The 27,443-nt window shown below is 35.5% G+C and overlaps 3 protein-coding genes across 4 annotated transcripts; all 3 read right to left on the minus strand.

The window, feature by feature from the left end:
- Positions 1 to 787: 787 nt before the first annotated feature.
- On the minus strand, positions 788 to 6,266 carry LOC145612217 (translocase of chloroplast 90, chloroplastic-like). Its single transcript, XM_081667596.1, has 4 exons — positions 6,111 to 6,266; positions 5,922 to 6,018; positions 4,777 to 4,894; positions 788 to 3,470 (listed from the first exon to the last, which is right to left on the minus strand). Exons 2-4 carry the CDS (start codon positions 5,925 to 5,927, stop codon positions 1,246 to 1,248), a joined length of 2,349 nt encoding a protein of 782 aa, XP_081523722.1. The 5' UTR covers positions 5,928 to 6,018; positions 6,111 to 6,266; the 3' UTR covers positions 788 to 1,245.
- Positions 6,267 to 13,004: 6,738 nt separating this feature from the next.
- Positions 13,005 to 18,939, minus strand: LOC145610309 (uncharacterized). Its single transcript, XM_081665636.1, has 2 exons — positions 16,014 to 18,939; positions 13,005 to 13,677 (listed from the first exon to the last, which is right to left on the minus strand). The coding sequence occupies exons 1-2, from the start codon at positions 18,613 to 18,615 to the stop codon at positions 13,253 to 13,255; spliced, it is 3,027 nt and encodes a 1,008-aa protein (XP_081521762.1). The 5' UTR covers positions 18,616 to 18,939; the 3' UTR covers positions 13,005 to 13,252.
- A 5,717-nt stretch (positions 18,940 to 24,656) lies between these two features.
- Positions 24,657 to 27,279, minus strand: LOC145611700 (actin-related protein 2/3 complex subunit 3-like). 2 transcript variants are annotated; one of them, XM_081667051.1, is made up of 5 exons: positions 27,199 to 27,279; positions 27,011 to 27,060; positions 26,309 to 26,417; positions 25,930 to 26,199; positions 24,657 to 25,141 (listed from the first exon to the last, which is right to left on the minus strand). In XM_081667051.1, the coding sequence occupies exons 2-5, from the start codon at positions 27,011 to 27,013 to the stop codon at positions 24,999 to 25,001; spliced, it is 525 nt and encodes a 174-aa protein (XP_081523177.1). In that variant the 5' UTR covers positions 27,014 to 27,060; positions 27,199 to 27,279; the 3' UTR covers positions 24,657 to 24,998. The 2 variants fall into 2 exon arrangements, with proteins under 2 accessions (XP_081523177.1, XP_081523176.1); XM_081667050.1 differs by having other exon boundaries at positions 27,011 to 27,094.
- Between the last annotated feature and the right edge of the window lie 164 nt (positions 27,280 to 27,443).

Genomic DNA, 27,443 nt, shown 5'->3' on the forward strand with positions numbered 1-27,443 from the left:
AATGATATTTTAATACTCCGCATTGATACAAATTATAATATGAGTTGTCAATCTTGCTGTGTATTAAATTTTACATAGTGTGCATATATATATTAAAAAAACATATTATTATTTTTTTAATTTTAAATTAATCATACTTATAGAGTTGGAGACTTGGAGAAGTGATTCTGTACATTTTTGAGGGGGGAGAATGAGTCTGTAGACTCTGTACATACTAAGCACCACCATCAATGTGAAAAGATCAATTCAAAAGAAATTTGTTTGAGAGTATTTATCCTCGTACTATAAACACTGAAACTTTTATTCATTCTATCAGAAGTATCATGTGAATGTCTGATCAATTAAAGAGCTTTTTCACAGTTTTATTATTTGGCATAGGTTGTACACTAAAGAATTTCTTCCACACGGTATAATGAAGTTAGCTTCAATAATTGACTTGAAAGCTACCACACTTCTTTAAGGTAAATAGTAGGGGGTCCATTAAGGCTCATTATCAGGCACTAGAGACGGGGTAACCATCTGCAAACTCGAGAACTTCCTTCGTTTCTAAATGTTATTTTTGTTTGCGATTTGTTATTTTTCAATGCATGTATTTGACTATTAACATCTTTGTAAAGTATATCACTATATCATATGCAAGACGAATCTCATAAGACTCATGGTCAAAGGTTTTTTTTAAAGTAATACATTTAATAGAAACAACATTTAAAAACGCGGATTGAACAAAATTTTCTTTTCAAGTGATACATTCAAATAAAAACAACATTTAAAAACACGGAGGCCAAAATTTGTCATCCAAAAGGTGGTTTCCAAATATTACTACACGTGTGCATCTCAACACCAACAAATACAATGAAACAAAGACTGTTATGCTGGATCACCTTAAACAAAAATAGATTGATGGGAAGTTAAAAGTGCTCTTAATTTCCAGAGACTAGTATACTGTAAATTGTGATGCATTTTCAGGCTGAAATACATACACTTTTGATTGTATGGATGGATAATAAAATTGCCTCCTAATTCCTACACTCATGAGTCATGCTCAAAATGAGCAAGTACTACTCTCCTCCCAAGACTATACAAACAACAGGTTGTATCCCTCGAATCTCACTAATCAGCAAAATTGAAACGTACATCTGTTGCTGCTATCAAAAAGGCTGATGATTTATCGGTTACTGAGGGAAGGACACCCCTATGTATGTCAATGCTCAACCTAAAACTCCAGAAGTAGGCAGCAGGATGATTTCATCCCACCTCCTGAGCATCAGTAAGTTGAGATTTATGTTCTCTTTTTCGGAAAATAGCCCTGGCAATAGTGAACACAGCGATGAAAGCTATTTGCACATGTTCAGAGCTAGAGGTCTTGATGGAAACTTGTCCCATATTCCGGTTATTCAAATTTGCATTAACTGACATTCTTGTACCTCGGCTTGGACGGAATTCTGACTCCAAATTTCCACTCAAAACTAACTCTTTCTTAAAAGAGAGAACATTAAAGGTCATACTGACCTTATCACTCCTCACTGGGTAGTCTCTCCCTCTTAAAGTAGCTTCAAGGCTCCCACCGTTTGCAGCTTCCCCACCACCCTCCAATCGACCAGCATTTATAGCCAATTTCACTCTCTTACCTATGTGAAGGGAATCTTCGAGCTTAGTACCAATGTAGTACTTATTCTGGAACGATGTCACAGAAACTCCACACCCAGCAACATTTTGCTTCAAGTTTCCTGATTTTGCGTTGCTTCGAACAGTGTAGACCATATCACGGCCAGATGATTGAACATCAAGGCCTATAGAGTATGTGGGGCCCCTGGGATCTGTATAGGCTGCAGCACACTCGGAGTGAATACTGAAATCATGCTTGTCCTTGCTCATTTGTCCAGAAACTGAAGCAGTTATGTTCCTTTTAATTTCAATGGCTGTTTCCAAGTTTACTCCGTCAAAGCCCACATCATGGTCCCATCCATGGGGATCTAGTACAGGCCTCCAGAGCCATTGGTCACTCATTACAACACCTCGATATCTGTATACAGGTGAATCACAGTCAAAACTTGGAGGGACTGCTGTATCAGGGAGCTGTACAGCCTCTGGCATTGCTTCAGGATCATCGGTGCCTTCAGAGGGCATGATTTTGTCCCCTAAAAGCTTTCGTTCATTCCTCTTGCGTGACTCTTCCTTCAACTGCTTCTTCAAAAATAAGGTTTCTCTGTAATCTAGCTCATCGAGATAATCTTTCTTCTGAGAGTCACTCAGCTTCTCAAATTGAACTTTTGTCAAAATACGGATAGGAGGCAGCTGATCATACTCATCCTCCTCATTATCTGAAAGGCAATATTCATCAACTTCATCTGTCATAGAGGGGCGCTGCTGGAGAAAAGATGAAAGTAGATGGGGCAGTGAAGGCAGCCGAGAGTTATTAGATGGCCCAAGTTCAATGCTGTTTTGGAGTCCCAAAAGGGAATTAGCATCACCCAGTACCTTAGTGCACGTGCACAATAACAACAATTGTCGTTTCCAGATCTGCCCATTCGGAAGTATTCTTTCTCCTGAGGTATTTGTCCTACACGAATGGTTTTCAGCCAAAACAACCGGGTTTTCAAGCTTGGCATCAGAAACCACCAGCTGTATATATCTTTGCAAAAGGTCTGTGCAATGGGTCACATATGATTCATAATTGATGGAAGAGCCGGTGGGTCCCTCAGGAAGTTCCGCAGCAGCATTCGTCATGACAAGAATAGTGTTAAACCACATAGCAGAACCAAAAATATCTGTCATAAGCCTTAAGAGGGGGAAGTCATTATACCCCTTGCTCATGGTATCAAGGCGTTCAAGATACAAAACAACATCTGGAGGATTTTTTTTAATATACCTTTTTATAGAAAGCATAATTTTCCTGTTCCTTCGTGCATTGCGTGCAGAAGATGGCCAGAATCCAGGAGTGTCAATAACTGTTACCTTAATATCATTCACAAAACCAGTAATCTCTTGGATGCGATCCGTAGCAGGCTTAAAAGCATTTGTCATAGCCTTTGTCTGATTAAAAATTGAGTTAATTGAAGCACTCTTACCAACACCGGTCTTTCCCAAGACGAGTATTCTCAAAGAAAAATCAAGTGCAGGTCGCCCAGCAGCCTCCTGTTCTGTTGCTAAAGCTCTAGCTTTATCACTTCTGAGATTAATTCTACTTAAATCTGATTCCCCTGCTCTTATCAATGTTGCTAGATGAATCCGGTATAGGACCTTAGCCACAAGTATATCTTCAGGTGATTGCCTAAGCCGTTGTAGAATACGGAAGAAATTGATTTGAAGTGTCTCAATTTTTGACAATGGATCCAACTTCATTCTACCAGTAGAATCGGGAGAAGAGGGAAGGTCAGTAGAATCCATTGAGCTTTCTTGACCCCTGTTGGAAGAAGGCAGCAAATCAGCAGTTACATGCGATGCTATCACCCCAGCATTTTGTGCAGAGCCTGTACACACCAAGAGCAGCATCACATAAGAAATTGTTCAAAACTAATGGTACACTATCAAAGTGAAGTTTCTACATCAAAAATATCTAATATATCCTAAACATACTCTGCTATAACAGTATCAAATGTTAAAATTTCGTACATTTTTTCTTCAAAATTTCCCCCTTTACCTGCTCCCCTCCATCTTTTAAGAGGCTGGATTCGAACCCACTTTATTGGGCCCAGCCTCCAATCCCTTTTTTTGTGCTGGACTCGAAGTTTTCGGGGGTACACTATCCAAGTGAAAATTCTACATCAAGAATATCTATCATATCCTAAACATACTCTGCTGTAACAGTATCAAATGTTAAAATTTCATATTACATTTTTTCTTAGAAACTAAAATTCATATTACATTGATGCAACATGTATGATACATATGTATTACAAAGAGCAGCTTGCGCTACATGGCCCTCAAACCCAAACAACAAGCCTACAGGCAAAAGTAAACTTTTTCCCCCAATCCACATGTAAAGCTAGAAAAAAATATATATAAGTCGTGGTGCAAAATAAATTCCAAGGGACAAGCCTCCAATCTAGCTACCAGATTTTTTTTACTCATCTTAACGCGGGAGTCCTGTGAAGCGAGGGGGAAGGGGGGGGGGGTGCTTCGAGTAGTGTGGGTAATAAGGGTAGAATCTAGCTAATGCCGATCCTTTAATTTAGAAACTTTGACTTATCAGATATGAGGTGGTCAAATAATTGCAGCAACATTGATGTTCTTGTGTGTTACTACTTACGGCAGCTTAAAATTCAAAATCACCTGGTGGAACAGACTGACAGAGCAATCTGACAAAAGTCCCAAAGCAACTGGATTTATAGAACTTTCTTCCTCCCAGAAAATGAACATAAGGGGATAGCATCTAAACCAATATAACCTCAATAACATGCTTTCTCCTGATAATGTTTAAACACAAAATACGATGCATTTTGACAGCAGGCATCAACAGAAGCACAAAACTGAATACTAACAACATAAAGACTCAGGTAATATTACACGGACTTGAGATAAAGAGTTCTCATAAAGCATTGTGTAAGGAGAATATTCTATCAATCTAGTGTAATCAGCTGTGGTGTAAATAGGGCTGGTACTACCATACAAGTAAATGTAATTAGCAACACTCAATCATTCACTAGTTAGCACTTCTTGATGCCAATCTATCTGGTTACATAAAAAATACATCAAAACCAGCTTTCCAATAATAGCTTTCCAATAATATCTAATACTTGGTTAACATAAATTCCTTAAATTTTTAAGTTGAAGTACCTGAAGAAGCAAACTCCTCATTCTGGGGTTCTTCTTCCAAACTGCTAGACAAAGGCCTTGGCAAGACAAATGAACCAGAAACTAACTGAGCGAAAACCCAATCCCTGATGCTCTTCATCTTCAAGAAGACAAGAACTAGAAGTAAATACAAAGTAGATATCTAAAGTGATAACCCAAATTTTCAACTAAGAGAAGCTGAAGAGCTTAAATGAATAGAAGATGCTGAAATTGAATGTAATTCAAGTAGAACAACTCGATTCTTTAAGGCTAGAAAGCTAAGTAGCAAAATGGCAGAGGCAACTGAACAAGCATAACAATCAACACAGTTATGTTAATTACTTTTAATCAGTTGCATATGTAAGATTATCATTTTGACTAGCGAAAGCATAAGAAATGAAGAAACATTACTTAAATAAGTGATCATAGCAGTTGACAACCTTGCATCTACTTGCGACTTACGCCTTATAGAAACATAAAATTAGAGCTTGTAGCTTGGATAAAATCCACTAACAATATTTCAAAGATCCAAATGGTCACTGTGAAATACACTTTGTAATTGCAAGTATATACTATCTTAGCAACGGCGAATTTAGTTACCTAAGACTAGAGCCCAATTGATTAATTGAACCATAAATATACAGATTGTTTCTCTCCTAATTGTCACAAACTTATCCAAAATCACAGTACATATTACATCATAAAACCTTCAACCCAGCTTCATTGCGATAGTGGCAACTGATAATTGATAATACACCAGCAAAAATACTACTGTACTCCGTATGTTACAAGGATTCAAAAACTCATGCCAGACACAGGTACGTGTCCAAGTGTCCAACTCGACTATTTCATATAAACGACCATGTTTTTGATCCAAATGAAGTGTCAAAAGTCCGGATAACATTGTATGCAATATCCCAATTTTCACCACTTCTTATGAACCCACCAAAGACTATCACACAAATTGATATACCACTGAAAATATTCTGCATTCCATTATAGCAATTTCAGAAACTACCAACATTACAGCAATTAAAAGATGCAAAATCAGACAATCAATCAATTAACCAATTCATTCAAATCACATAATTTTGTTCCATAATTTTCATCACAATGCAATAATTCAAAGAAAAATTCAAGGAAATTACCTTCATTCAAATGTTGACCCACGACCAATTAATACACAGAGACAAATACCGTGAGCTTGGAAGATTGAAAAATTCCATCAAAATTGAATCTTCAACTCTATAAACAAAGGGAAAATCGATGAACCCATTTGATAAAATTGAGGATAGAATCAAATGAAAAAGACTAAGAACACTAATACACTCTCCTACCTACACCACAAAAAGGCGATAAAACCCAAGCCAAAAATCAAATCTTGGGTATTGTGAAAAGACAGAAGTAAGTGAATTTGGTTGTTGACGATTTTTGCGTCGTACAAGACAGTGAATAGAGGAGTATCTGAATGTTAGACACAAATAAAAACCCAATTTTGAGATTGAGAAAAGAGGAAGAATGGGAGAGATAATGTTTTTGTTGTTGATGTGGCGTATAATTGGTTGGTGGGATTTTGGGCTTTGAGAAGAGAACCTCTAGTAGAGGTGTCAAAAGCACATCCGATCCCATTCGAAATCAGACCGAAAATATCATGGACAAAATACTTTAGTAAGGCTCAACCTTAAAAATTAATCCGACCTGATCTCATCAGACCCGATCCGATTATCCGAATTGACACTTTTAACATCAAGTATATGATAAATGAAGTCTTGGAATATTAACCTGCTCCACCCGTTTTTAATAAATGGACGAAAATTCGAAATAAATAGATGAGAAGCAAGTGACGGATGAAGCGGGTAATGAATCGGATCGAATGTGGATGATATTTTTTTCAACCGCTAACCATCCACCACTCATTAAACATCGGATCGAATGTGGATGATATTTTTTTCAACCGCTAACCATCCACCACCCGTTAAACATATATTAAATTTTTAATGTAAGAATTTTAATAATGAATAAAACATGAAATGTGCAAGAAAATACTTGTTTTTTCTATTGATGTAATTTTAATTATGAAACCTAGCCTTATATCTCAGCTTCTATAATATCTCAAGGCTAGGCTTATTATACAGATCTAAACCCTCATAACATGAATATTGGCATGTAGATCCATCTGTTACAAAACTAAAGCCCATTGGACATTATTGGATCGTAAAGTCATGGACCAGACTGTGTCCATAGTTTTATTTTACTTGTAGTACTTTCATTCAATAAAATTTTGTTGTAATTCAAATGACTACCTAAAAGATGCAGGAGTTTGAGCAAAGTGGTTGGTTGACTTCACAAAGACAATAATAATCATAATCATAATCAGCGTCATGGTCCTGGTCATGGTCTGAATCCTCGCATTCTCCCAATGTCTGTATGGGTAATAAGCTCTCTGTTGGCAGTTGTTTAGTCCTGATGCACCATACTCATGTAGAATCCAAACTGTTATCGGACCGTCTCAACCAAAAGCTTAAGCTGATGGTTGAGGCCCAGGAATGTGTTTTATACTCTATCACAGACATTGACACAAGACACCCTTGTATATGAGTCGTCAAGAGCATAAGAAACCATGCCAGGATGCGGAAGGTGCGAGCGTTGTTGCACGAAAGAACATTGAATAACAGATTCCACAACACCATTAGGTATAGGCGTCTCAACGAACACCTCATCAACCATGTCAAAGGAGAGAAGAAAAGCTTGTACTGTTCTATTGTTTTTGTTTGTTCAATACTCTACTGTTGTTTGTTGGGTATTTCGAAGCCCATTTATTAGATAATTTGGGCCAACTAATTGCATTGCATTTCTGTCAACAGTCCAACACCTTGTTTAGTTTAGTATTAGATTAGTCCCGTGCAACACCTGATTTTAACATTTTATTTGGCTTATTTGTGTCTAATATTCCCTCAAAGAAAAAGGTGATTGGGAAAATCCCTTTTGTACTGTAGAATTACGGAAACTCACGGCTTAACTTTCATTAATCGGGGTGAAACATATATATACAACTCTTATTCCTAGTTTTACCTTAATTAGGTTACTAGAAATAAGGAAACAATATAAAAGATAGAAACAAATATATCTTCCTAAAATATATCCTTAATACCCCCCCTCAAGTTGGAGCACTAGGATCAAAAGTCCCCAACTTGGACAAAACACCATCAAACTGAGACTTCCCAAGAGCCTTCGTGAATATGTCGGCCAATTGGGTAGTGGTAGGAACATACGATGGAGAAATTAAGCCGTCTATAATTGCATCTCGCACAAAATGACAATCAATTTCAATATGTTTGGTCCTTTCATGGAAGACCGGATTCTTTGCAATGTGCAAAGCAGATTGACTGTCACAAAATAACTTGATTGCCTTAGGATGATGGACACCCAAACTTAGCAACAAACCCTTTAGCCACTTGAGCTCACAAGTAGCTGCATACATAGACCTGTACTCGGCATCACAAGACGAAGTCGCCACTGTTGGTTGCTTTTTAGTCTTCCAAGAGATAGGAGAATGGCCTAAAAATATCAACCAACCTGTAATAGATCGACGGGTAAGAGGACACGCCGCCCAATCTGCATCACACCAACCTTCCAAAGTAAGGTCACTAGTAGCACTCAACAAAATACCCTGACCCGGGGTGCCTTTCAAATAACGAACAACTCTAAGAGCTGCTTCCCAATGCTCAATGCGTGGCTCTTTCATGAACTGAGACAAAATATGAACGGAGTATGCTAGATCTGGTCTAGTGACCCCTAGATAAATCAAACGACCAACCAACCTACGATATGCCTCCGGATCCTCAAGAAACGCACCTGTGGCACGACCGAGCTTGTGGTTTTGCTCCATGGGAAAACCACTCGGCTTTGCCCCTAACAAACCTGCTTCAGAAATGATATCCAACGTATATTTTCGTTGACACAAAAATAAACCTGAAGCACTACGAGCAACTTCTATGCCCAAAAAATATTTCAAAGGACCTAGATCCTTCATTTTAAAACAGTCACTCAGATAAGCCTTGAAACCAACTAATGCAGCGGAATGATTACCAGAAATTATAAGATCATCAACATATACTAAGACATTAATCTGAACTTTGCCTTTCGTATACGTAAAAAGGGAATAATCAGAGTAAGATTGAATAAAACCATACCCTTTCAAAGCCGCAGTCAACTTTGCAAACCAACACCTCGGTGCTTGCTTCAACCCATACAAGGACTTATCCAGTCGACATATTAAAGTAGGATCCTCACTTTCAAACCCGGGAGGTAATTTCATGTATACCTCCTCATCAAGATCACCATGCAAGAAAGCATTATGCACATCCATTTGATGAAGTTCCCAATTCTTCGATGCTGCAATTACAAGAAAAGCCCGAACCGTTGTCATCTTTGCAACTGGAGCAAATGTTTCACCATAATCTATGCCTTCCTGCTGATGATTGCCAAAAACAACTAGCCGAGATTTGAGACGCTCAATATCACCATTAGACAAATATTTTGTCTTAAACACCCATTAACTCCCTAGTGCACGTTTACCGGGGGGAAGATGCACTAAGGTCCATGTACCATTATCTTCCAAAGCTCTTATCTCCTCTTGCATAGATTTCCTCCAACCTTCATGTTTCATGGCCTCTTTAAACGATTTCGGATCATGACCACCAACAATAGCTGCCAAGAACTTACAATAATTCACAGAAAACTTGTCACAATTTATATAATGTGCTAAAGGATATGGTGTACCTGAAGGAGTGTTGGACAGAGTGGAGAGAGCCGGATTGTTAGCAAAAACGGAGTGAGTCACAAAATCTCGATGTCGAACATTCGGAAACTTGTCTCGGAACCCGCGTCCCAAGGGAGCTGCTGCCCCGGTACTACTATTGTCATCACTTGGCTGCTCCACGTGCTGTGGAGAGGCAGCAGCCTCGTCCAGCAACACGGGCTGCTCCACGTGCTGTGGAGTGGCAGCAGCACCGTGCTGCTGTACAGGCACAGACCCCGCGCCCGCGGGCTGGCAGTAGGTGTGGCTGCCGAACCCGCGCCCGCGGGATCCACCTGCGGGTCTGACCCCGAGCCACCCATATTATCAGACCCCGCGGCCGCGGGCTGGACCTGCGGGCTGGCAGTAGGTGTGGCTGCCGAACCCGCGCCCGCGGGATCCACCTGCGGGTCTGATCCCGAGCCACCCATATTATCACACTCTTGACCACGACACCCCTCATCAATTTGAGTATCCTCAAATTCAACAAAATCATCATGAACTTCATGACCCAAATCAAACATATTAGGTACAATATTTACATCCTCGAGAGTAGCAAAAGGGAACACATTTTCAACAAACTTAACATCCCGAGACACAAAAAATACCTTAGATTCAAGGTCATACAAACGCCACCCTTTCTTCCCAAAAGGATAGCCCACAAAAACACACTTTCGACTTCTACTAGCAAACTTATCTCCATTAGTTTTCTGATTATGTGCAAAGCATAGACACCCAAAAGTACGAATGGCATCAAACATAGGGGGCTTATCAAATAGAATTTCGAATGGAGTTTTATTTTGTAGCAGCGGAGTGGGAGTACGGTTAATAAGGTGAGCTGCAGCAAGAACGCATTCACCCCAAAAATAAATGGGTAATTTGGCTTGAAATCTCAAAGCTCTTCCAACAGACAAAATATGTTTATGTTTTCTCTCAACCCTCCCGTTTTGTTGCGGACTTCCCACACAAGAAGTTTGAAAAATAATACCCGTAGTATCAAAGAAATCACGCAAACAATTAAACTCCGTACCATTATCACTTTGCACAATTTTTATGGTTTGAGAGAACTGTCTATCTACCATGGCAACAAACATCAAAAACATACGGAAAACCTCTGTTTTATCATTCAATAAATAAATCCAGACAGCTCTAGAATAATCATCAACTATTGTCAAAAAATAACGAGCTCCGCATGAGGAAACATGTCTATACGGGCCCCACAAATCACAATGAATTTTCTCAAAAATTCTAGATGCTTTATTATCACTCAAAGGAAAACTATTTCTAGGATGCTTAGCACGCATACATACTTCACATCCTTTATTTAAACAAGCTTTATTACTAACTGTGGGAAGCAACTTAACTACTTTCTCGGAAGGATGACCCATACGACGATGCCATAACTCCAACTCTGAATTTGCAACGCTCACATGATGCACCAAATCCGTTTTGCTAAAGTAATACAATCCGTCCCTCCTAGTTCCCGTTCCAATCAGCTCCTTCGTTTGGTCCTGTATAGCACAAATATAAGAGTTAAATTGGACAGTACAATTAAGATCATCATTGAGTTGCGAAACAGAAACTAAGTTACAACTCAAATTAGGGACATAGAGTACTCCGGTGAGAGTAATCTTGTCCGATAAACACACAGAACCAATAAGAGATGCCAACACCGTGGCCCCATTAGGCAAACCAACAGGACATTCAAAACTCTTTGTATCAAAAAGCCAATGTTTTTCTCCGGTCACATGATGAGTAGCCCCCGTGTCAATAATCCAAGAGGTTTCATCAAACTTACCACTCAACCGATTATCGGAAATTGTTGCATTACCCATCAATCCCGTAATCGCCTTCCACTGTTCACTTGAGAATAAACGACCCGAGGCAAAAGTGCCCGAATCATCCGAGCTTGAACTACCACCAACAACCGCGTTGGCCTTCACCGGACCCCCGCGACCACGGCCAGCAGGTGGCTGCCCCCCTGGCTGCTAGCACCACCTTCCGGCCACCCATACTTGTCATAGCATCGAGTTTCCTCATGCCCACGCTTTTTACAGAAATTGCAAGTTTTATCGGACCAACACTTCAAGGTTTCATGTCCCACCTTTTTACACTTATCACACACAGGCAACTGGCGGTCAGAAACACCACCACGACCTCTTCCAGCACCCGTACGAACAGCAAACCCGAGAGCAGGGGTCTCCTCCTTCTGTCGAGAGATACCCCGCACCTTCTCTTCTTGAGCCACCTGTTGAAACGCCCTAAGCAAGGAAGGCAGAAGGTCTTGAGCTAACAAATTGGACCTAACAGACGCATAGTACTCGGAATATAAACCGAGCAGAAACTGCTGGAGGCGATCTCCATCACGCCGATCAGCATGTTGACGGCCTACATTACATGTGCACTTTCCACAATTGCAAGCAATCAAAGGTTCTAATTTATCAAGTTCATCCCACAACACTGCCAATTTGCTATAATAAACGGCTACTGACATATTTTTCAATTGTTCACAACGATTAATATCCGATTTAATTTGTTGTATTCTCGGACCATTAACTAAACAAAAACGCTCATGTAAATCATCCCACAACTTCTTGGCATTATCATATTGAGAAAGCATGGATTTTACCTCGGGATCAATGGTGTTCATAAGCCAAGAAACAAGCATACAATGAATTGTAACCCAATCGTCCTTCGTACACGGTGGTGAGAAGGAGGTGATGCTTCCATCAAGAAAGCCGAATTTCCTCCGGGAAGACAAAGAAATTCGTATAGCATGTGCCCACTCATGAAAATTATCAAGCTTGAGTCGTTGTGATGTAATGTAATCCCCGGGCCGATCTTGCGGTCCAAGGTAAAACGGTGAATTAGATTCAATTTTGGTAGGAGGCAATAATGGAGGAGTTTCTACCTCCCCTGACATTGTCGAACACACAGAGGGGGAAAAGAAAAAAAAACAGAGGAAAAAAATTAACCTTGCTCCGATACCATGTAGAATTACGGAAACTCACGGCTTAACTTTCATTAATCGGGGTGAAACATATATATACAACTCTTATTCCTAGTTTTACCTTAATTAGGTTACTAGAAATAAGGAAACAATATAAAAGATAGAAACAAATATATCTTCCTAAAATATATCCTTAATATGTACTCTTGTGTTTTTTTTTTTTGTTTTTTTTTATTTTTTGATTTTAAGTGTGGTGAAATGCAAATAAATGTATAATCTTTAGTAATCATGAATTATTCATCTAAGTTTAACATAACATTAGTAATAAATTTTGACTAAAATCTTTAACTAAAGTTAGTTTTGAGCTATATATAATGGCAGGGCTCGTGCCCATCTCTAGTAGTTGTGCCTTTCAAAATAAATTGAACAAAAAATAAAGGGGCTAATTGGAGTCTAGGATATCTCCATAAACATATCTTATTTGTCGAATCAAAATTATTTTGTATATATTTATATATATTCCATAACCAATATTCACTCTATGCCTAAATCTAATTAGACAGTGAAACTAGAAATAAAAAGTTACATATTAATTTTGCACAATAGAAGACTATATAATAACAAAAAACTACATTTCTAGACATACACAATAATTCTCAAAAATTTCCCCAAAAATTAAAAAAAAAAACCCTTATACCACAAGTTTTTCATGATAATTTAGATCAATCTCTTTATCCTTTCTTCACATCATTAGATTGTTGCTTCGTATTATTGTTATTGTTATTGTTATTTTTATTATTAGCGAGTAATGAAGTCGATGAAGCAGGCTGATATCCCATAGCATGGTAAGGATATTCTGATAGAATTTGAACCACTTCTCGCATTGTTGGACGTTCAACACTATTCTCTTGTGTGCACAACATAGCAACAAAGAACAAATGCATCGCCTCGTCTTGGGGTACCGCGGTTAGCCTTGAATCAATGATGAGAGGCACATTTTCCTTACGACAATTCGTTTGGACTCTAGACCATTGCACAATGTCCACCCCTTCTCCAAAATCACCAACAGGACGACGTCCTGTCAATAGCTCAAGTAGTACTACACCAAAACTGTAAACATCGCTCTTCTCGTCCACCCTTAAAGTGTACGCATATTCTGCACGTCAAAATAATTGACAAGTTAGATATTGTCATAATATCATATACTAAGATAATACAATTACAATAAAAAGACGGCAATATGAATAAGAATCATGCATTAAAAATTCAAGTATCGGATACTTAACATATTAAAGAAGTCGCATTTTAAAACTGTCGGAGACTTTGGAAAACAATATCATATATTTGAATCCTCGAAAGATTCATATCGAATCAACCAAATTAGATTCTTAACACACCCAACTTGAAAATTGCTTTTTTTTTTTTTTTTTTTTTTTTTTGAAATTTAGGCACACATTCTAGTTGCTATATTTAATGTATTTTACGTATTCATGAGTTACATAACATAAAATTAAGCAACATTCAAGATACACACAACTCAACTAAACTTGTAACAAAACACAAAAATGATTAACTAATCTAATCCAAATAAGCTGATGGTCACCTCTATCTATTATGTTGTATATATTATACGTACACGACAGAAACGAGTAATTAAAAAAAAGGAAGAAACATAATAGGCACTTTAATTTCTTTATGTAAAGAGAAAACATTAAGGGGGGAAGTGGGCACGATAATATATGTGCATGTGGTATTCACTTTCACAGCACACGATGGATGATAGTGTCACACTGGCCCAGAGATATTAATCAGTCAACTTTGCTTTGCTTCATTCTTTTTTTTTTTTTTCCTTTTTTTTTTCCTTAACTTTTTCTTTTCTTTTTTAATTTTATTTATAATTTTCGTTTAATAATTCTTTAGCTGTTTTCCATAAAATTCTCCCCAAAAATATTTGCTCCTCTGACACCTAACAATTCACCAACATTTCATCACATATAGCCCCCCCACATCTTTCACTTTAGCCTCGACAAATCATGGACTACCCTATTACTAAAATGTGTCCCACGCCTAAGTTACTATGCATGAATAGTTCAATATCCAACTCAGCTGCCACAAAATCATTACTCGATCCCTCCGTTTAAAAAAATAATCTTATCTTATAGCAATAAGATAGGTCATGCATATTATGTAAACAATTAGGGCCTGTTTAAATTGACTGAATTGAGCTAAACTGAACTGAACTGAATATATTATGAGAGGAGGATATTAGGAACTGAACCGAATTTAAATTGAAGAGAACAGACCCTTAACATTTTAATTACAGTACGATTTTTATTCAGGTCAGTTTTATCATGTCTAACTACGAATATAATTGATCTCAAATATAATTTGAACTAGTGACATGTATGATGTATATAGGGATGCGAGTGACGGTAGGTTTAAAATAGAGCTAATGATGAGCCTAATGATAATGTTTGGTCGCATTCATTGGACATTGAGAATGAGAGTACAATGCAATGTACCAGCTAGCAGCCTTTTGTAAGGTTCAAGATAGATCCCAGTTTTGGAATTTAACACTCCCAATAAAATTTTACAGTATTGTTGAATGCTTTTTATCCTTTTAATTAAAATAAAATTACCGCCATAATAGTGTACAGTGATTTTATTGTGTGAGCTGAATTTTATACATTTGAGAATTTACGACAAATGTATGATCAGAATATTGATTTAAATTGAGCTATGAGTATAAAACATTTAAATTAAGCTTAGAATTTAAAAATATTGCAGAGTAATTTTTTCAAAGTTTAGATTCTTAATATTAGGGAGTACAAAATTAGGTAGCTAAGATGTGATATACTTTCGAGAAAGAAAAAACAAATATGAAATATAATTTATTTATGTGGAAATGTAAATGGATTTTAACCACTCGACATGAGTATATTATACTTGTATATGTTACTCTTTATATATTATGCGTTACAATATGTTATTTTAATTTCTAGTGTTATAAAAATAATAAAATATGAATCACTTTGTAATACGAGTAGTTAGGTAATAAAATCTTCGTAAATAAATTGTAATTTCACATATGTTGTAATTTCAAATAAGAATATAATTAACGTACATACAAAAATCAGAAAAATATTACACGTATTATTATTACTTGTATTACGGAGTAGAATAATTTTGGTTTTTTATTTGGCATGTTTTCCAACAGCAGACAATCACAATTTACCAAAAACTATATAAGCCAAAGTGGGCCACTTTTGTTCACTAAAACAAAATACTGACCAATTGACAGAACTTCACAAGTTCACTCACACTATAAGCATTTGATATAAATTAATTAACTAACTTAACGAATTCATGCAAAAATTAATCTGATTTTTTTTTTAATTAACTAGTCCACTATATCATGTAAGGACACTAAAATTTTGTAAGCTAGGTAGAGCAAAACTGCTACACTCAATTGAGAGAATGACAGTCACATACCTGGTGCTATATAGCCATAAGATCCAGCAATTGCTGACATGCACTCTGACGCGCCGCCCCCGGACAAGAACTTGGCTAGCCCGAAATCCGCCACGTGTGCCTCGAAATGCGAGTTCAAGAGTATGTTGTTGGATTTTACGTCACGGTGAACTATCAAAGGTGAACAATCATGGTGAAGGTAACAAAGTCCCTTAGCAGCCTCTATTCCAATTTTGTATCTCATATTCCACCCTAGGAACCCTCCCAATTTTTTACCATGTAGTGCTTCGCCGAGGCTCCCGTTCCGCATGTACTCGTACACCAAGAGATTGGTGTGCTTGTTTGAGCAGAACGCGAGCAACCTCACTATGTTACGGTGCCTTATTTGTCCAAGGGTTTCAATCTCGGCTTTGAAACCATGGTCATGCCTATTGGGTCCAAAACCTAACAACTTTTTTACCGCGATTTCGGACCCACAAGGCATTTTACCGTGGTAAACAATCCCCGCACCCCCTCTTCCAATCACATTGCCATCCTTCATGCATTCAAGAATATCCGAGACATTAAATTCCACCTTTGTGAAAGTGGTCATTTTCCAAGAATCTGACCTCTTTTTAAAGGATTTTGCCTTGATGACTGCGGCCACCGCGAAAATTAGGGAGCAAACCAAAAGGGCAAGAGCAAAAATGAGCTTAAACTCACCACTACTCGATTTCCTACCCGGACTTGGAACCAGGGTTAAGTTACAAGGGTTATTCAAAGATGACCCACAAAGTAACGGGTTACCCACAAAGGATGAGGCATTAAACACGGCAAACTGCCCTGATTCGGGCAGTTTGCCCGAGAGGTCATTGAAGGAAAAATCAGCACTCGTAAGACTTTTCATAGACCCTATCGACACGGGTAACGTACCATTTATGTGATTCCTAGACAAATTCAAATAACCCAAAATTCTATTACTAGAAATTTCAGGAGGAATTGACCCAGAAAGATTATTTTGGCTAAGATCAAGATATGTAAGATGAACACAATTTCCAATTTCAAGAGGGATTAACCCAGAAAGATTATTTTTGCTAAGATCAAGCTTAATCACTTGCTTAAGTTGACCAATAGACTGTGGAATTGGACCAGAAAATTGGTTACCCTCAAAATAAAGAAATTGAATTGAAGTAAAATTGGACAATGAAACAGGCAAAGGCCCTGATAATCGATTATTGGACACGTCGATTTGATCTAATTCAGCAGGATTGAATGACACAGGATCAACATTTTCAGGCAAATTACCTGAAAGATAGTTGTTTTGAAGCTCTAACAAGTTAAGTTTGGGTAAGTAGACCAACCCATTTGGGACACTACCATTAAGGTAATTTTGGCCTAATCTTACCCTAACAAGACTAGTACAAGAGCCTAGATTTTGAGGGATTGGTCCAAAAAGAAAATTATTCATCAAAATTAAGACACTAAGTTGGTTAGAATCACACAAATTTGAAGGGATAGTACCAGTGAGTTTATTTGATGACAAATCTAGCTCTTGAAGCTTCCCATTTTGGCCTAAAAATCGCGGTATCTCACCCGTGAAGTTGTTCTTCCACAGCTTGAGAGTGTCCAAGCTAGGCAAACCATCAGCCACATAATCAGGAATTGACCCATGTAACTTGTTCATGAAAAGATTGAACAATTTGAGGTTTTTAAGGTTGATAAACTCATGAGGTATCTCCCCACTAAGCTCATTAATCGAAAGATCGAGATTAACTAAACTTGTGAGGTTCCCTAATTCATTAGGGATACTTCCTGAAAGATGGTTCATATGCAAGTATAGTGTATCAAGGGATGCTAAATTCCCTAACTCTTTCGGTATCGAACCGGATAATCCACAGCTTGATGCATCCAAATGAACAAGATTAACCAACTTCCCTAACTCCTTAGGAATGCCACCTTCATACACATTGTATTGCCCTACATAAAGCTCCCTTAAATTTGTCAAGTTACCCAACTCTTTTGGGATACTTCCTTCAAGATCATTTCCTCCAACAAACAAATATTCTAAGGAAGTAATCTCACCATAATTTCTTGGGATTTCACCAAAGAAATAGTTTCCTCCCAAATCTAAATGCCTTAGTTTTTTCAGCCTTGTTACCCCTAAAGGAAGAGGTGAACTAAGGTTATTGTTATTCACATCAAAGACTTCTAAATTCGGCGAAGATGAAAAGTTCCAACTCTCTAACCCACCATTGAAGAGGTTGTTAGATAGGTTGAGGAAGCGAAGATTTTCTTTGTTATCAAGTACGGCGTATTCGAGTTTACCCGAGAAGTTGTTTCCTGCTAAGGAGATATGAATGAGGCTATCTAAGGTGGCTAAAACAGGGGAAACAGAGCCTTCAAGGTTTAAATCAGTTAAGTCTAATGAGATTACTCTCCCATTTAGACACTTAACTCCTTTCCAAAAACAAATCGAGCTCGAATTCGAGTTATTCCAGCTATCTAATGAAGGCTTTGAGTGTTTAAAACCTTGCTTAAGAGTAAGCAATGCTTCATAATCTGAGGCTAAAACATGGGATGATAAAGATGATGATAACAACAAGAAAAATGATAATGATACCAAATTTAGCAATGAAGTGTGCATTTTACTGATGTTTTTGGTAAGGAAAAATGGGCTAAAAATAGAAAGTTTTTTTTTTTTTTTTTTTTTTTTAGTGTATGATGAAGAAGAAGAAGAGGATAAACATTTTGGAAGAATTTATTTATTTTGAAGGGTTTTTAAGTGAGTAAATGAGAGTGTATAAAAGTGAAGAGAATCTGGGAAACTTGTTCTTGAGGTGTGAAATAGTAATGGAATCAAACATCCTCTTAAGAGAGAAAAGAAGAGTCTTCAAATTTAAGCTAAAGATTTTTGCTTTATTTCTTTCTTTCTATCTTTCTGTAAAATGGGATGATAAAGAAGAGAAGGGTGCTGCAAACTTCTGGGGCCTCTTAATAGTATCCTAGTATATATATATACTCGCTCCGTTCTTTTTTATTCTTTTAACTCCACCGTTGACGGTTTTAAACATGTACTCCTTTTATTTCCTTTTGTTTGTCTGAATTTTCTTTTATGAATTGTGAGGTAGTAAATAAAAGATAGAAATTATGAGGACTATGCTAGTTAAAGTAAAAACGTGACAATCTTTAAAGAATAATTGACGAATTGGAACGTTATTTAAAGGACAAAGGGAGTGTATCATAACTATCCTAATATAATGTTTATAAGAGATGGTTTTCCGATGAAAGGAGAATTTGCTTTGACAATTTATTGACTGACTTGAAGTTGAAATTTTAGTGTTAGCAATAACTAATCAATTTGCTTACATAAGCTGTTAATACTTTTTATGTTTGTTTGGATTTTGTAGCTTTGTTCTGGTAGAGAGGCAGGTAATTTAATATTTTATCCGTCATCTTTTGACGTAAATAGATTTGATAAACAAGATTTTCTTAAACAAGGTTGGTTGATATTTTCAAATAAAAAATAAATAAAAAACACACAAAACCTACTTTCTTGTATGTCACTTTAATAGTTTTATTTGCTACTTTCTTTCTTGTTGTTCTTCTTTCTTTGCTTTATTGCTTTGATTTCATCATATTTTGTTTACTCCTTTTCTTCTTCCTCTTCTTATGCTTTAATCACCTAAGTGCCATGTCGATTGATATTTGCTTTCTTTTATAGAGTTTTGTTTAATAAAAGAAATTTTGGATGGAAGGGAGCACAAAGGATTTAAATTGTGCAATATATAGCAAAGTTGTTTCCATAATATAGTTATTTAAGATGGACTCGGTCATAAACTGACTAATAAGAGATCATTAGAGCTCAAGTTAACTATTTAGCTTGACTTTATTGTATAATAAATCGAATAAGTTAGAGTTAAACTTGGCTAAAAACTCATGATCCAACTAAATAGTGAATAACAATTTATAAATTCTGCAATATATACGTGTATGAGGTTTCAATGAGTCATTTGTTTCGTATTATCTATTAAATTATTTTTTCTTTAAGAAGTATGTATTTTTATGATTGCGACTACTACACAAGTCAAATTAGTTTTTGGCCCAAATTCAAACTCAAATCGTAATAATTTACATTTTTATCACGCTTGTTGGACCAAGTATAAATTTTGTGGCAAGAGATTTATGTATTAAAGTGGATGTGCAATGCATATTAAAGGTAATCAAACCTAAAATTATTTTGGACTCATGCTCAAAAGAATGATAAATAAAATAGACATTATATTACTACTTCAAAATTGCATATAAAAGCTTTGGACATTGTAATCATGAGTTCTTCAATAAGAAGGAAAACTTTTCAAATTTCGTTATCAATTTTCGTATTTTCTTTGGATTGGTTTTATGTTATAGTTTGGGTTGACTTCCATTACATCATATACATAGGACCATACATCTACTAATATACATAGAAGAAGACTAAGCTACAATCAAGCACACATAAAACTTGACATATAAAGTGACTAATATTATTGTGAGACAAACTTATATACTTGTAATATAAGACGAATTCACTTTCTTCAATAATAGAGATTACTCATAATTGTGTAATTGATTAATTAATAATAAGAGTCAATATTATTATTACTCGTGACTCGTCTTACACAATAATTACTCTTTTATTCGCGATGCTAATGATGCTATACTTGAATGAATAACTTCTTGTATTATGAAATTTAAAAAGTTAGTGAAAGAAAAGGCAAGTAGAAATAAAGCCGTTTGGATAACAGAAATTTAAAGTTGATCACCCAAAAAAAATTAAAAATTAAAAAGAAAAACAGAAATTAAAAGGTAAAGATTTTATGTGAAAAAAGAAAATAAAGAGATAGAGAGAGGAGAGAAGTAAAGTTGGATTCTCTTCTTCTTTGTAAAAAATAAATTCAATGTGACAAAAATACCCTTTAGCTTTAATCAAAGGCCATGTTTGCTTTTTCTCTTTTATGCTACTTGTAGACTAAACTTATATGCTTTAGATCGGAGAGATGATGAAGTAACACTTTATATGATAATACATGAAGAAATAAGGAAAAAATAATTATAAAAAGATGCTGCATGATTTTGATCATATGAGGATCCACATAATAATAATAATAATTGTATAGTATATAGTGTAATAAATATTATAAAGGTGGTGAAATGTGGTAGACAATAATCATGATGAATAAATGGTGTCACTAAGTATAATAGTAGTTTCCATGATCATTAGCATTGGATCTTGTGAATTTTTGTTGATGTTTATAAGCATTAAGGTTGTGTAATTGATTACTATGAAAAGTTTCATCTTCCATATATAATTGAATGTATGTAATGTTTATTAGTAGACATAGACACTCATCTTCTACATATATATAATGTATTCAAATGTATTTGTCTTCTTATGATATCGAATATTATATATAATTATCAATTTGATGATGGAAATATATGCGTATTCTTTAATAAAGTTGTATGTAAAAATAATTTATGTATATGAGAATTAAATTGATGGAGCTCTTCTAGCTAGTTAATTAACATACATGCATATACATGTACTCATGCACTTTATTGATGATGTTTTGGTGCAGACTTGCAATGGCAACAATTGCATGTATTCAACAAGAATTTTCCATGGGGTAAAATCTATTTTCACCCAGGTGTATATCGAGTTTAATGTAATAGAGTGACTGGAAAAATGAACTGAGGTCTTAATAAATTCAGTATTAAATTATTGTGAATTTTGTAATATGACTATTCGAAAATTATACACATTGTACGTATAACACGAGCACCTAATTATGCTAAACGTATGTAGAACTAGGTACTCCCGAGACCATTTAAAAAAAAAAAAAAAAAAAAAAAAAAAAAAAAAAAAAGTACCCAAAACCTAACAAAAATGAGCAGTTAACCATTATTTGAAGCAGTTATCTTAGAATAAAAGGTACAACAACATCATATCGATCCCTATTTCTGATCCTAATACAAGTCCCTACATGACATGGAAAGGGTAAATACAGTTAATTAAAATGGTGAACAAGAGATCAACTAGTTAGTAGAAATCAAAATAACACAATTAGTGTTAGTTTAATAATTGGGGGCCAGAAATTGATATCAAGATTTGAAGACCCAAAATCTTTACTCCACTAAAAACAATTTAAGTCAATAAGCAAGAAGAAGACTCCACATTAATCAAGCCTTTTTTTAACCATAAATACAACAAATTATCATTGATAATAAATATTTGCATCCCCAAACTTTTGATCAATTATTATGATCATATTAACTTTTCTAGAGTTGGTGCAAGTGTAATGTAGTAGTCAATCATATTCTCAAGATATATATTGAAAGTTACTTGAATTTGCTTCACAATCAACCCACTACTTTGATTGGTGATACATAACCTTGACTTTAGGACAATTTTTGACATTTTTTCAGACTCTAAAAGGAAGAGGTTAGGGTACAACTCGTGGATCTCATGAGGAGACCATTTGATGGATAATTAAAACCATTGATTTTTAGCTCTTAATTACCGATGCAATGTAAGTATGAAAAAACCAAATAATTGAACCAACCTCATACTCCGGATTGACCTATTCATAAGATTTTTATGATTCCAATTCAATTTTTATTACCCTATCTATGAGACATCTCACATGCTCATCACTTTAATTTGGAAATATTTTTCTCAAAATTGGTCGATAGCGTTGATTATAGACTTTAGTACTGGATAATTTTCGAATTTTTTCAGCCCATAAAGAAAAGAGGTTAGGGTGCTTCCCATGGACACACGAGATCTTAGGAAGCCATTTGGGTGATTCAAGCCCTCTTTTAATTTGTAGCTTGGCTACCAATGCAACAAAAATACGAAATGGTATTATAGTTTAATCAAACTCATCCTTAGGACTCTTTAGACATATTATAGGCATTTATGCTCCAAAACAGCTTTTATAACCCTAAGAGACACACCACACCACACATACACTTAAATCATTTTTGGAGAAATTTTTGAAGTCGGCCCGAATGCGTTAATTAGCCTTTATTTTGGAGAATTATTTTACTTTTTCGGGCTTGAAAAAGAAAAAGGCCCGGGTGCTTCCTTAGACTTCAATAGCCTCCGAGAAGTCATTTAGGTGGTCAAACCATCTTTTGTAGCTCATGATTACCGATTCAACAAATTTACGAAATAGACATTTAACTGATCCGAATTTATACTCAGAACTTTGTAAATCTATTGATAGGTTTGTTATGGTTCCAAACCAAACTTTAATATATCACTTGATAATGAATCAATGTATGTAAAATGCTCATACATGATACAAGTTACATGCAATTAAAGATCAAACTACCATAGGTGGCCAAGTGGATAAATTTCAATTTATCAACTTTATTACCTTTTGCCCTAGCTAGTTCATCTTAAGTTGGAAACATGTGCCTGCAATGACAGTGAATTGTAAGAAGGTAAAAGATGATGATTATTAATATATCATTACATTTGTCTTCTAAAAATGATCAAAATATAATTTTGCAGCCTGAAAATAAGGGTCCATTGATCCATCCTTAGAACAAAAACTTTAGCTTTTGTTCAATTGTTTTTTCTTTAAGACCTTCTTTGCCCTTTTACAATGGGACCAAACTCTTCAAAATATGTGAAAATTAATTAATTTATTAGTTAATTATGGTATTTTATATATTTATAATATATGAAAGGAGCTTCTTTAGAAGATGGAATAGTCTTAAAGAGAGGGCTGAAAAAGCAAAAGTAACAAAATTTGCATTGTTTTATTTTGTTCAATGCTTTCGATCTTCCACTTCAAAAAGAGATTTCAAAGAAAATAAAAGGAAACTATATGCCTTCTTTTTACATGGAAAAGAGTGATTGTCTTTCATGTTAACTCTCTTCAGAGGGAAAATGAAATTTTACAAAGAAGAATCCATTATCCATACATGGAGAATTGTGCCATTGTGTTGAGTACAACTCCGCTCATTTTCAATTCGTAAAAGCTACACCCGATTATATGTAGATTTGCATGTAACGGGTAAAGTCACAACTTGCTCATTTTCAATTTATAAAAGCTACACCCGATTATATGTAGATTTTGCAAGTAACGGTTAACACCATAACTTATTACAGTATGAAGCATCGTGCTTTTATTAATAATATGATTTAATTAAGTGATTTTGTGGCTTATTTTTCAAATGTTATGTGCTTTTACTTTCATGATGATGTTTATGCTCTTTATGTTACTATTCGTTTTATAATGTGTGTCTATAATAATTTTTGTGCTTTTATAATAATCTTATGTATGTAATTTTATTTGGTAGGCTCTCAAATTTGTTCGTTATTTGTATTAATAACTTTATGTAATTTTATTCGGTAGACTCTCATTTTTGCTCGTTTTACCCAACATCCAAAAAAAAAAAAAAAATTAAAAAAAAAAAAAAAATAGCACACGAACTTAGCATTACAAATTACTTGTAGCACATTCACAATAACACAACTCTTTAGCAGATTACATCATTTTATTAAAATTTATCTATCCTGAACTTTGTCGAATTTTAATTGGTTTAAATGACCTTCCTTCTCCATTTAAATTTTCTGCTATATTTGTGCAACTACAATACAACATGTTTAACATACTAGTATAAGACAATGACTAGAATAAGTGATGATATTAGTTTCTTCAAATTCAGTTTTTTTGTAACATTTACAATAAGATATCACATGTTTAACAGGTTTCTGTACTATGATTAGTATATTCCTACAAGACACTAATCAGCTAATCATAAATTTGATTGCCTACTTAAAAGAAAGTTAAAGGAATTACAGGAATTAATGGACGAGGGAGCTCTACAGGCACGTGACTACGTGAGGCAGCACATACAATGAGTTTCTTCTACACTCTTTTCATCATACCAGGATATATTTCGCATCTTCTTGTTGCAACTGGATGCTGCCCTCATTCTTCTTTCTTTCTGACACTTCGAGCAAGCAGCTGATCAAAGTGCAATGATGTTCACAAATTTCCTCTTAGCAAATGCCAACCACCATTTGTTTGGTGTTCCATTATGTCGATAAGCAACACCCAGTAGTCTCCCACTAGTCTCTTCTCTTATCTGCTTCAGGTAATTTCTGAATAACACTGTTAAGGAAGGGAAAAAAAAAAAAAAAAAACAAAGTTGAGTTGCTCAATTTCATGAAATGGCGGGCAACTGGACATCAATTCAACATGATATTTCAAGGATGATATCTGAGAAATAGAAAAACAGTAGTACACTATGTAACCTAGACTCTTCTTTTCACGGCCCCAAGCACCCCATGTCAGATCCTCAACACTCTGATATGGGTGTGGATAACTTAGTCATTTTGCACCAAAATGAATGGAATTTTAGCATAACCATAGGATATAAACATGTGTGATACCATCCCAATACCCAAGTCCGAGTAATTTAGGTGATACATTACAAGTCGACATTGCTTTATTGACAATCTCCAGTGCTGTTAGAAGTTAGAACATAAAATGCCTACTTCATGACATCTGATAACATGATGAAGCAAATCAGGAGAAAAGCCAATATCAAATTTCATGCACTTAATCAGGTCATTCACAAGATGAAGACAACACTAAATTCTGAAATTGGACCTCAATAAATGCCTTTTGGATTATTGAAGCTGACAACACGGCTCTGAATCCTAAAATTTTACACAAGTGCATTTGAGCTGTTAAAAATGAAGTTAACATGGCACTAAACCTGGAACTTGTCCTTCAGACATGCATTTTCAAAGAACATATTGGATTGTCCTAAAATCAATTTGTAAAAACATGCTGCAATTGTGTATGAAACAAATGATTCACATAAGCAGATTACATATCGAAAGATGCAGGTACATGTATTGTATAATAATCATAGAAGGATAAAGAAAATTTACGTGCTTCCTGCTGTGATTTAGGAGGCGTAAATAAACCAGGGAAAGGAAACCCAGACTCTCCAGGGACTGGAACATCCTCAAGACCCAAGTTTATGATTGCCTTGGTACCTTCAGCCAGTGTTCTACATCCCTCGAGCCTCTTCAAAGCAACATTTATATAGTAAGTCAAGTAGATAAGTAGCTTGTCAGCAGAGCTCTTTATGTCAAAATTCCTGAAGAAGACATTAGCGCGGAAAAAGGTAATTGCTTCATCAACAATATCAGTGCTTTCTGCACAATTTTAAACAACACACATCGATCAATAACAGGAGAAAATAGTCTGTAAAAGTTCTTTACGGAGTTCATTAAATAGGTAATAAGGAATTGTGATTAGCCTAACCTTGATCAGAAATTGGTGCAGGACCCTTAATATGGCTTTTTAATGCAAGTAGTGGACAACCACAAGCTTTCGTTACGCCTTCCTCATCAACAAAACTAGAGTGGTAAACCTATGATCATAGCGACAACATATTAATTCTGCTAGCATCAAAAGCTTGGAAACAAATCAATTCAAAGTCCAAACTACAATGAATTTGCCTATAATCCCTTGATTGTATTCTAAAGATTAGAAAAACCCAACTCCAAAACTACGTTCCACAAACTCAACTACATAATGTACATGTCTAGGTGATCGAATCACGCATTTTCCAAAGATTTGGCAGTTCACCAACACGAAAGTTTCAAAGTGTATCAAGTATCCAACATGAATACTTAAGGTGAAACAGACAAAGCACATAACATTATATTGAAATTTTAAGATTTCGACATAAAAATCATATCAAATAAATAAATACCATCATCAGAACAGAAAATTCAATTGGAAAATTCTTGCATTATTTAGCTAAAGAAAGCACTTCTACATAAAACTCCCAGATCAAAGCAATCCCAGAAGTCAAAATTGTATAAATGCTTCAATTTCATTCAAATACATCATAAATTGTATAAACAGGAAAATTCCCATCTTCAACTAAATCCAATGTCATACAAATTAAGTAAACAAAAATAAAGCTCAATTAAATTAAAGGGTGTTATTTTTTCTCACCATAACGAGCTTCAGACCTCAATATTGCAGAAATTTAGCCTTGCAAAGATCTGGGCACAAGAGAATTTAATCACAAATTTGATTCTACAAACATCAAATTATAGATGTTACAAATAATGGGAAACATGAAACTGTTAACAATTTTATAAAATTAACAAGAAATTTAAGGAAGGATTAGAATATTTTACCCGAATTAGAACTTAGAATTATATTGGGGTTTTTGAGTTCTTCCTTTTTCCCACTGATGAAGATTATTTCATCGAATTCAGCGATTGTTAGGTGGTTGAGAATTTTTTAGTTCTATTTATACGACGTCGTTTAGGAGGACCACAAGTTCCAAAACCAACCATATTATATTCATTTTATAACTATGGTTAAGGCATAAGGGATTCTAAAGCTCGTTTAATAAATAAGCTTGACACGTATAAGTCAA

Source organism: Chenopodium album, chromosome 24, assembly GCF_948465745.1.
Source record: "Chenopodium album chromosome 24, dcCheAlbu1.1, whole genome shotgun sequence".
Classification (NCBI taxonomy): domain Eukaryota; kingdom Viridiplantae; phylum Streptophyta; class Magnoliopsida; order Caryophyllales; family Amaranthaceae; genus Chenopodium; species Chenopodium album.

What these genes read in the sequence shown, in the direction of transcription:
- LOC145612217 (XM_081667596.1), bottom strand. An exon ending in TGAGGAGTTTGCTTCTTCAG is followed by an intron (nt 3,471 to 4,776) that starts GTACTTCAACTT and finishes TGGTGTGTACAG; the next exon opens with GCTCTGCACAAAATGCTGGG.
- LOC145610309 (XM_081665636.1), bottom strand. Translation starts at nt 18,615, where the DNA reads ATGCACACTTCATTGCTAAATTTGGTATCATTATCATTTTTCTTGTTG. An exon ending in TTATGGCTATATAGCACCAG is followed by an intron (nt 13,678 to 16,013) that starts GTATGTGACTGT and finishes TTTGACGTGCAG; the next exon opens with AATATGCGTACACTTTAAGG.
- LOC145611700 (XM_081667051.1), bottom strand. An exon ending in TGCACCAATTTCTGATCAAG is followed by an intron (nt 26,200 to 26,308) that starts GTTAGGCTAATC and finishes AAAATTGTGCAG; the next exon opens with AAAGCACTGATATTGTTGAT. An exon ending in TAAATCACAGCAGGAAGCAC is followed by an intron (nt 25,142 to 25,929) that starts GTAAATTTTCTT and finishes CTTCCTTAACAG; the next exon opens with TGTTATTCAGAAATTACCTG.